Source organism: Chrysochloris asiatica, unplaced genomic scaffold (assembly GCF_000296735.1).
Source record: "Chrysochloris asiatica unplaced genomic scaffold, ChrAsi1.0 scaffold00031, whole genome shotgun sequence".
In the NCBI taxonomy this organism is placed as follows: Eukaryota; Metazoa; Chordata; class Mammalia; order Afrosoricida; family Chrysochloridae; genus Chrysochloris; species Chrysochloris asiatica.
The window spans coordinates 8,764,154-8,775,601 of record NW_006408549.1 but is presented as its reverse complement, the minus strand read 5'-3'; the positions used below and the strand labels follow the sequence as shown (position 1 = coordinate 8,775,601).

The window sequence follows — 11,448 nt, the reverse complement described above, 5'->3', positions numbered from 1 at the left end:
ATGAATGTAAAACTAATGTTCTCCCATGTAAACTATCACATAATTCACAATAAAACATTTAAGAAAAGAAAAAAAGTAGTGTGTTAAAATCTCCTACTATCATCAAAAAAAAAGATACACATTCCTTAGAACAATCAACCATACCAGATGCAAAGGGCAGCATTTGCCCAGGAATAAAGCTCAGATAGCAAGGTAGGATGGGGAAAAGGAAGAATGGAAACAATAAACACATGGAGGAAGTGGCATTGTGCTGCTACATTGTGGGGGTTGTAGTCAGTGTCACAAAACAAAATATGTTTGAACTGTTGAATGGAAAATCAATTTGCTCTGTAAACTTTCACTCAAATCACAATAAAACAGTTAAAACAAAAGATTAATTTGAAGTGAATCATAGAACTAAATGCAAAAGTTAAAACTATAAAGCTTCTAGGAAAAATATATGAGAACGCTTTAGTAACCTTGGGTTTGGCAAAAAAAATTCTTAAACACCATACAAAGGAATCATAAATTATATGAGAAAAAAAAAGTAAATCAGACTTCATCAAAAATTAGAATTTTTTTCTGTTCAAAAGAAATTTTTACAAAAATGGAAGTGCAAGCCTTAACCCTGGAGAAAATATCTGCAGAACATATATCTGACAAAGCACTTGTATATAGAATATATAAAGAACAGTTATAACTCAACAGTCTGAGTCAAAGAGTCTACTTCTAAAAATTAGAACAGCATCTGATCAGATACTAAACCAATGAAGTGCCAATAAGTCGATTCCAACCCAAAGCCACCTTGTCTAGGGTTTCTGAGGAACAGTTTGTGGGTTTAGACTACTGACCTTATGGTCCAGTGCTTATTCTATAGGGCCACACCAGGAGTCCAAACCAATGAAGATACATGATGGCAAATTAGCACATGGAAAGATATTCAACACCATTAGTCATTAAACAAATGGAAGTTAAAATCATATGTGATACTACTACACTCCTGCTGTTATTGTTTTTGTTAAGTGCCGTCAAGTTGGTTTGACTCATCTCAACCTTCTATAGGTTGGGGGGTTTGAACTGCCAACCTTGCTAACATTATGATACTAGTGTGGTGCTGTGGGTTAATGTGCTGGACTGCAAGGTTGGTAGTTTAAGCTCACCAGCTGCTCCTCAGAAACCCATCATCGCTATGGGTTGGAATGAGCTACTGGGTGTGTAAAATGTTACCAACATTTTGGAGATCAGTTCTTAAAAAGTTAACCAGGTGTGTATTATATAGCTTATTCAGCCCACTCCTAGGAATTCAATCAAGAAAAATGAAAGCGTATGTCCCTACAAGATACTTCTTCAGAAATATACATATTAGCTTGCTTTGTAATAGCCCAAAATTGGAAGTGACCTAAATGACCATCAAGAGGTGACTGTATAAACAAAATGTGGTATAGTCATACAGTGGAATACTACTCAGCAATGAAAAGGAACAAAGTACACATCACAGTATGGAGAAATCTCAAAATAATTATGGTAAGTGAAAGGAGTCAGACACGAAAAGAGTAATATGACATTAACCCATTTAGATAAAATTCTTATAAACGCAAGCTCTCCTATAGTCACAGAAAGCAGGTCAAGGGTTGCCAGAGGATGGGCAAAGAAGACTGAGAAGAAGGGATTCCAATTAGGCATGAAAAAACTTTTGGGAGTGATGGAAACATTATCCTGAGTGCGGTGATAGTTTTAGTAGGGTATCTATCTGTAAGCAAATATCAAATCTTATAAAGTGCGCTTTAAATGTGGACAGTGTATTGTGTTCATTATATTTCAATAAAGCTGTTTTTTAAAAAAAAAATTATGAAATCTGCTTCTCATTGAGAAATTTGAAAGCTACAGCTTTCGATATACACTTAGTGGGGATGCTGTGTGGAAAATTGCTCCCTCTAAAGCCCAGGGTATTCTTCCTTCTGGAGAGCTACCCGCACAGTTTCAACAACATAAGTTTTCTTTCTAGAACATAAAAGGAAGCTCTGTGTTCTGTATTGCCAGCCCACTGAAACTTCATTTTCTCATCCATTGGCGGTTTGATTGATATAATTTTTGCAACTCACCATTGATTTTGGAAATGTCCCAGTCCTTTTGTAGGCTGTCGCTGCCAAGGGAAAATCCAAATTGTGGGCCTCGAAATGACTGCTGATCAGCATCAGTGGCTTCTAAAACAAAACTTCCAAGTGCGTGGAGGGGATGACAGATGAACAAGCCTATGTATTCCTTGACGAGCCTTGGGGCATTGTCATTCACATCTGTGAGAGTCAGGTGGAAATTTGCCATGGATTGTAAGGAGGAACCACCTAAGGAATGGAATGATTAAAACACACATCAACTCTCTCATTAACCTTTTAAATAAGTAAGTGAATAAGCAAATAAATAAATGAAATAAATACAAAATCAACAGCTCCTCTTGAGTTAACTCTGACTTTTGGTGGCTCAATGTGTGCAGAGTACAACTGCTTCATCGGAGCTTTCATTGACAGAGTTTTCAGAAGTAGACTGTCATTTCTGTCCTCCAGGGAGTCTTTGGGTAGACTTGAACTGCCAACATTTTGGTTACTCAAGTGTTAACCTTTTACCCCACCCGGGGACTCATTTTTAATAAGAAAAAATACTTCTCTTTATTTAGCAAAAAAATTAAAGTAAAAATTACAGTAGCATATAGCACCACAACTGAATTGAGCAGGATACTACAAAAATTACATGGGGATTGTTCAAACATCCTCGGCTAATATAATAGTCTTCCTTTTCAAAAATCTACCCTATTCCACCAAAACATAGATGCCCAGGTCCACCCGAAGATCTGAGTTAGAATCACCAAGGGTGGTCTTCCAGTCTTTATATTTAGCAAGCTCCTTAGGTGTTTTTGACACACACAGAAATTTGAGAATACTGTATTAAAGCATTTTCTGTTTCCAACATGATGAGCTCTGCAGAGCTGTGATTTAAGGCTGAAGGAAAAAACAATGGTCTAGGTAGGCAGGGTGGTGCTCATCTAACTTGCTCATTCCCTAGAGAAACACCACAACCATTTTAGAACAAGTCAAAGGGGTAGTTAATCCAGGGGCTAAGAACCCTTCCTAGAAACTATGGCCCTTAAAAGCTGCAAGAGTGGGCAGAACCCCAGAAGGTTGACTGCCACAAGGTGTTGGTTGGCCACAAATAAGTCGTTCTAAGGGGCACAGGTGTTCTTATTTTTGCTACAAAACCAAGAAGATGTGAGTACCTCCTTCACTCTGGAAACCTTCTACTTCAAAGTACTGGTATTTTGGCACATCTGCCCAGAGACGCTTTCCTGCCTGTCCCCATCTCCCATTGCTTTCTGATTTTTGGTGGTTTGGTTTTTTTTCTCACCTATTTCACTGGCCACGACTTGAACCCTATACACATTTTCAGTTTCCCTGTCAAGTTTTGCCACACTGAAGATCTCACCAGTAACAGGGTCAATTCTGAGCCAACCTCTCCAGTCATTTCTCAGGGAATACCTTCATAAAGTGAAAAGAGCAGAAAGAAAACATGTATTAATCAGAATGTGAAAATACATTATGTGTCATTATACTATCATGCCAACATTGTCATTGATATATTATTTCTAATATGGTGGTGGTAGTTATGTGCCATGGAGTTGGTTCCAACTTACAGAGACCCTGCATAAGCTTTCTGAGACTATAAATTTTTACAGGAGCAGAAAGCCTCATCTTGCTCCTGCAGAGCAGCTGGTAGATTTGAACTGCTGACCTTGTAGTTAGCAGCTTAATTCATAATCTACTATGCTACCAGAGCTCCTATTTCTAATATGTTGTGAAGTGCCACCAAGTCAGTTCCGACCCATAGCAACCCTGTATAGGGTTTCCAAGGAGCAGCTGGTGAGCTTGAACCACCGACCTTGCAGTTCAAACGGCTTTGCAGTCTGGTGCATTAACCCACAGCGCCACACCTAATATAGTTAAAGGAAAATCAATTAATATTGTTAGTGCTTTATTTACTTATCCCTGTGTCAAAGGTGAATTGATTCATCTTCACAAGCTGGTGATTGTGGTTGGTTTATTAGGATAGATAAAATAATGTGAAGCTGTAAGATAAGCACTGTACTGCTAATTGCAAGGTCAGCAGTTCAAAACTACCATCTGCTCTCGGAAACCCTATACAGAGTCACTATGAGTAAGAAACAACTTGATGGCACTTAACTACGACAACACTGCCAGAAACCCTAGACAGAAATTGGCAATTGGAGATTTCAAATGAAAGCAAACTGTAGGTATCTTTTAAAGCCTATTAGGAGTCCTGGAAAAATGGCACCATCAATAGGTTCAAGCATGGCAACAATTGTGAGGTTGGCCCTGGACCGGGCAGTGTTTCATTCTGTTGTGTATAGGGTCTCTATGAATTGGTACCAACTTGATGGCACCTAATAATAACAAAGGAGTCCTGGTGTGGTGCTTTAGGATGAGCACTCAACTGCAAGGTTTGTTTTTACTGCAAGGCTGGTGGCTTAAATCCACCAGTGGCTCCTCCAAAACCCTATGTGAAGTCACTAGGAGTCAGAACTGACTCAATGGCACTTAACAACAACAAGCAAACCACACCTTCCAAAATGAACAAGAAAACTTGAACACCCAATGCTGGAGACATTGTATGAAATTGAAGAATTCTGTACTTCTACAAACATTCACTGAGAGCTTATTAATAAGTATAAGGCCAAGGGAAGAATTTAGAAAGAGGGGTCTTAGACCAGTAGAGGAAATAGACACATCATTCCAATTAAATGTGAAATATACAATGGGAGAAACCCTATGGAATCTCAGACATGTTTATGGGAATCAATTCAAGTTTATGAAAATCTGAAATGTCTTTCTGAAGGAATAAATGCTAACTAAAGCAAAGATAAAGAAAACAAAAATCCTCGCCACTGGACCAATAAACAACATTCTTATCAGTGGAGAAAAGATTGAAGTTGTCAAAGATTTCATCTTTCTCCAATCAACTATCAACACTCATGGAAGCAGCAATCAAGAAGTCAAATGCATTAGACAAATCTGCTGCACATGACTTCTTTAAAGTATTGAAGAGCAAAGGTGTTAGTTTGAAGACTAAGGTGCGCCTGACCCAAACCATGGTATTTTTAATAACCTCATATGCATGCGAAAGCTGGACAGTGAATAAGGAAGACCATAGAAGAATTGATGCATTTGAGTAATGGTGTTGGAGGAGAATATTAAAAGTACCATGGGCTACCTAAAGAACAAACCAATCTGTGTTGGAAGAAGTGCAGCCAGAGCGCTCCTTGGAAGCCAAGATGGCCAGACTTTGTCTCATACTTCAGGCATATTGTCAGGAGGAACCAGTCCCTGGAGAAGGATATCATGTTTGGTAAAGTGGAGGGTCAGAGAAAAATAGGAAGATCCCCAGCAAGAGAGATTGGCAAAATGGCAGCATCGATGGGCTCAAGCGTGGCAACAATTATGAGGTTGGCCCAGGACTGGGCAGTGTTTCGTTCTGTTGTGCAAAGGGTCACTACGAGTCGGTACTGACTCGATGGCACCAAACAACAACAAAGCAAAAAAACTTGGAAGAAAGGTCTGTCAATCTACTTCTGAAAGATCACAGTCATTAAAAACCCTAAGGAGTACAGTTCTACTCTGAAACACCTGGGGACACCAACAGTTGGCTTTGACTCAAAGGCAACTGACTTGGGCTTCTTACATTTTTCTTAAGCAAGAAGAATGGGGCCATGTCATGCAGAGGGATTTCCTAAACTAAGGCAGAGGAGCTAAAAATCATCTTGGTGAGTATGTGGAAATCAGGCATTTCAGCAAAGTCTCTGCTCAATATGTTTGGGAGGCAGCAGCTGGCAAAAACAAGAGACCAAAGAGAGCCAGATCCCAGAAATAAATGGACAGCCATCCAATGGCATTAAGTAAGCAGATGGGACATATTATCAAAGGGGACCAGTTGCTGCAGAAGGATATCATGTTTGGTAAAGTGGAGGGTCAGAGAAAAAGAGGAAGACCCCCAGCGAGATGGACTGGCACAGTGGCAGCAGCAATGGGCTCGGGCCTAGCAATCATTGTGAAGTTGGCCCAGGATTGGGCAGTGTTTCATTCTGTTGTTCATAGGGTCGCTATGAGTCGGTACCAACCCTAACACCAACAACAACAAGCAGGTAGGTGACTCAGTAGATTTGTGTTTTCAATTGAACTCAGTGGTAGCTGAGTAAAGGATAAATTTGAGGACATGATAAACACACAAAAAACAATTGGTTTCCTTTGGAAACTGACACATAAAAGCTATGAGGATGTCCACATAATTCTCCTGGGAAGTTTTCCTTTAAAAAAAAAAACAATTTAACAAAAGTTAAAAAATAATTATATAGACTGTTTATAAAAAAAAAAATGCTATAATAGTAATTTAAAAAAGCTGGAAATAATTATGTCTCCAGGAATAAGAGAATGATTAAAAAGTTATGGCATATTGATTAATTAATTTCTTTCAATTCTTTAAAAAGTATATTCTATGTGTCAAGTACTTCATTAGTCTGGGTCTGTGGTGATGAACAAGAAACCCTCTCTCCTTAGGGTGGAAAACCATCTAGGGCTTTGAAAGAGGAGTCAAATGAACAGACTTACATTTTAAAAGGATTGCTCCACCCGCAGCACAACAGACTCATGGGAGCATCTTCCACTGCCATTGGGTCAATTCTGACTCACAAGCGACCCTATGGGTCTGCCCCTTGGGGTTCCCAGATGGTCCATGTTTGTGGGAGAAGACAGCCTCGTCTTTCTTTTGTACAGTGGCTGGTAGCTTTGAACTACTAACTGCCTAATACTTAGCCCACTGCACCACCAGGGCTCCTACACTCCTATAGTCCCCAGAATTTTCCAGGTTCTTTCACCTCTCAGCTTTGCACATTTGTTTGCCTAAATTATCCTTTTTCCTTCCCTCTTACTGTGTGTGTCTCTATTGCCTAACTTCACTGGATATTTTGGGTCTTGGTTTCATTGTTGTCTTCCATGGTGCCTTCTTTGATCCCTCAAATCTAGGTCAGAAGTCCCTTCCTCTAAATGCCTTCATAGCTCTGTCATGTCTAATGCATGGCACTGCATTAGAATTGCCTCCTTATTTATCTTTACCCACTCCTAGACTGTAAACATTGTTGGAGGAATATGAAATATTTGTCCATTGCTTTCTTCCAAAATGATCCCAGTGGTTCAATATTTGTTGAATAAACCCAATAAATGAAGATCACAGAAGAACCAGGCTGCCCTTCTACACTCTCCTTCATGATTCCCTAACCCCCCATCAACAGGCTCAGCTCTCATCCAAGCACTGTTCAGCAGTCATAGAACTACCTTTCCAAGGCTAGGTATGGGATGACTCCTGCTGCCCCAGATCGGCTCTCTGAAAAGCTGGGGCACCTATGTACCCTACATCCAGAAGATTTCTTTTACCTTGCCAGATGGCTTCGCTTCTACAGTTGGGCTTTTGTCTCATTGTTTCTGTCTTGAACTCTGGTCTAACTTAGGGACTAAATCCCTTCCCCACACCCAGCTCACATGACTGGTTTATACACAGGCCTGGCATGGCCCACCCATCCCTAGGAGATGCTCCTGACTCTTGAATGCTGGGACCCAGCTGTGAGGGGGCTGGAATAGAAGCAGGATGCTGTTTTCCACTCAGATCCTCATGGGTGCACCACCAACCCTTGGAATGCTCCACTAGGGTGCAGGCAGCTGCTTGAGCCAAGGCCAAATTGCATGTGCATTGGGACACTGTGCTTCAGATTGTTGGCTTTCCATTATGCCAGCTTCTCTGTTCCTCTCCAGCCCCCTGCACCACTACCCCACCAACTCCTCCCCAGTGGCCTTGGCTACAGCATGCAACCAAGTCTGCCTAGCAAAGTTCTCCCTTTACCTTATCCCCAGACCTTCCGGATCTTTGGCAGTCACATTGCCCAATTTAGTGCCTATTGTTGCATTCTCTTGGATTTTTGCTTGGAATACTTGTTGGGAGAATATGGGTGGCTCATTTACATCTGTCACCATAAGCTTGAATGTGGCTAAAGAACTTGAATTGTACTTTGAGGTAGACACCAGAGGCTCAGGATTTTCTGCCTTGACCATAATGTTGAAAATAGGTATCGTTTCAAAATCCAGAGGCTGTGAAAGAAAAGAAGAAGAGGGAAAATTAATTTTTGACTACTGAACCCATAAAACCAAACCCATTGTCATCAAGCTGATTTGAACACAGCACCACTAGAGGGTCACCATGATTATAGATGATGAGCTTCCTTAAGAGATTCATTCCCTGTGTGCTTTTACAAACGCTCATACAGAGCAACAGTTCTCAATCCAGTGTCAGCACAAACCTGCTTGTTGGAATAATAACAATGGAACTATGAATACTGTACATTGAAGTTGGTGGTTCAAATCCACCACTTGCTCCTCAGAAACCCTATACAGGGTCACTATGAGTTGAAACCAACTTGACAGCACTTAACAACAACAATGCATATGAGAATTTTTTTGTAGGGAGAAAGCATGCAACTTCTCCCTGGATTCTCAAAGGAAACCAGGATCCCAAAAAGATGAAAGAGTCAAAGAATCAATCAAACCCCCAAAGGCATATTATGGATTATGGAAACTGTTCCATTTCATTCCGTTTTCTAAGCAAGAGGACATGGGACTCCTCGGGAGCTCAGGCAGCCCTTTCATTTATGTTGGTTCCTTACCTGCTAAACTGAAATTATAATATCCATTCATGAGGAGAAAAAGTGATCCCTGATTGCCTTGGCTTGACTCACCCTTCCCCCTATCTGCAGCTCTCCCCTCAGCACCGGCCTCTCCATGCCAGCTTCCCTGATGGCCACCCACCATCTCCACTTGGATAAACGGCCATAATTTCTAAAACCTAGCAGCAGTTCCTAGACCAATATTTTCAGTGTTTGGTTACTTATTTTAAATTCTCACTGACTGTAAACTCCCTGAGAGAAGGACCTGCACTGTATTCATCATCTTTGCTTCTCAGCTCCTCTCCGACATGTAATATCCACAGCATGTCCATGAGGAGATAGATAGATGAGAAGGACCTATCTGGAGAGCTACAGTGAAGAGATTCTAGAGAAACCCCCCTTCCCAAAGCAAACAAACACACAAAATCTCCACCATATCTCTAGTTCCTAAATGCCATGGAAACATTGTTCATGGTGAAATCAGAGAATCACATATAAAGACTCAAGGCTATTAGAGATAAAGAATAAGAAGCAATTGACATTGTTTAAAATATGCAGGACATAAAAATCATCTTTGTAAGCCAGCTAAGATGTGAAAGGAGAGGTTTTCATAGAGATAAATACCATCTGCAGAACATGACCCTCAGATGACACCTGGATCACTGCTACATAGTCTGATAGGGCTCTTCTCCTGGGAATGGAGCTCCTGGCCTTCTTCAACCCACTGCTTATCTCAGATGATGACAACGGTGGCATCAAATTGAGATAAAAGTCTGGCAGACTGAGCAAGAAGGCAGCCGCCCCCAGACAAAGCCTTTGACATGGACAAAGGATGTGGCTCTAGCTTCCAGTGGATGCAACCAAGCCCAGGCTCGGAGGCAGCAGAGTTGTCTGTAAGGTTAGGCAATGGAGACTTTACACTCTATCCTCACCACCAAAGAGGTCTAAGTACCCACCCAAGTTTCCTTTCCCTGGCTGTGGTCCTCAGAGGGGAAGGACATGGAAAAGATCCTTCCCTCACCTTTTGACCATGTCTGGTTGGGTTTCCATCTCCTTAACAAGACAGGGTGGTCAGGTTCTGTTACCTGAGTAAGAACTAAGATGAAAACATATGGAGATTCTTGTCTCTGCCCCTACCCACTATGAACCTAGGCCTCACTGAGTTGATGGAGTGAGAAGAACATTTAAGGCAGCAGGAGAGCATAAACAAACCTGGGATAAGGAAATGAGTCAACAAATGAGAAGCAGTATGTGTGAGCCAACGAGAAACAGAATTCACTAAGAGAGGCAAAGACTATAAGGAGATGGGAGAAGATTGTGTATGTTAAGCTAAGGAATTTGGACTTTATCCTTAAAGAGCCAAAAAAGCTATTTAAATACAACACTGGCAAGGCCAGATTTGTGTTTTAGGAAGATAACTCTGGCAATTACTGTGTGAAGGATGGTGTCATGAATTGAATTGTGTCCTCTCAAAATGTGTCAACTTGGATAAGCCACAATTCCCAGTATTGTGTGGTTGTCCTCATTTTATGATCTGATGTAATTATCTTCCATTTTATGATGTATCTTGTAAATTCTAACCTTTATGTGTTAATGAAGGAGCCCTGATGCCTCAGTAGGTCGTCTTGGAACTTCTGACCTCAATGTCAAGGGTTCAAACCTACAAGCCACCTCACAGGAGAAAGATCAAATTGTCTGCTTCCATAAAGATTTATAGCCTTGAAAGCCTATGGGGTAGTTCTGCTTTGTCCTATAGGGTCACAGTGGATCAGAATCGACTAAACTACAGTAGGTGTGGTTTTTTGGTTTTTAGTTTATAAGGAAGGATTTGATGGCTTGGATCTTGAGTCACAGCATTACAAGAAGGAATGGCCCAGCAGTGTGGGGAGACCTGGGGACTCCTGGGCCCAGAGTCAGTGGCATGGCCACACAGGACTAGAGTGGAGAGTGAAGCTACCAGCTGATAGAAAGAGAGGGCATACGCACAAGAACACCCACAATTGCAGATGGTACCCATGTGACCTGGTCCCGATGAATGGATGATCAGAACTCAACCAGGAGAAGAAAGAAGAGGGGAGAGAAAAAAAAAGAGTGATCTGAGATAATTTGATGAGCTTGACCTACACCTATGGATGCAGTAACCCAAAAGAGGGAACAAACCCTCACAGCAAGAAACATTCCCACCCCCTCCATATACAGAGTAGATAGAGATGGGCAACTTGGACATTGCCTTGGACTTGGACAACCCAAATGTGGGGGAGGGACCAAAAAGGCAAAAAGTAACTGGCTTACAAGCTTTCAAGAGGGAACCTAGAGCTAGGGGGCATGGAGGAAGGCAGAATCTCCAGTGAGTACTATCCAATCTGTCTAGGCGGAGCTGATGAAATGAAATGCAGAAGGGTCACTTGTGATACAATAGTGAATGATTATTATCAGGACTGATTGTGAGGGTTGGAAATGTAAAGGTAGACGTTTGGTAGCAAGGAAGGGAGTTACTAACTCTCCAGTCTAGGAGCGGAGGTCTCTGGGACCATCAACAGAGAAAAGCTGAGAGCGGGACCCTACCCAGAGAAGCAGCGAGGCGAGGCCCAAGATGGAGGCAGGGATGATGTGGAGTGATGAAGCGGGTGGGGACTTTGGATCCAGAGAGGGAGAGGGACTGTGTGCTGAAGAATGGGGGCGGGGGGAGTGTAGGGGAC

The 11,448-nt window shown here is 41.6% G+C and overlaps 1 protein-coding gene across 1 annotated transcript in view; it reads right to left on the bottom strand.

The window, feature by feature from the left end:
- Positions 1 to 11,448, bottom strand: part of CDH17 (cadherin 17, LI cadherin (liver-intestine)) — a 51,941-nt gene that overhangs the window by 8,704 nt on the left and 31,789 nt on the right. The window contains exons 12-14 of the mRNA XM_006859255.1: positions 7,933 to 8,177; positions 3,376 to 3,506; positions 2,082 to 2,321 (exon numbers count right to left, since the gene is read on the bottom strand). Coding sequence (XP_006859317.1) covers positions 2,082 to 2,321; positions 3,376 to 3,506; positions 7,933 to 8,177 — 616 coding nt within the window. The remainder of the gene's footprint in view (positions 1 to 2,081; positions 2,322 to 3,375; positions 3,507 to 7,932; positions 8,178 to 11,448) is intronic.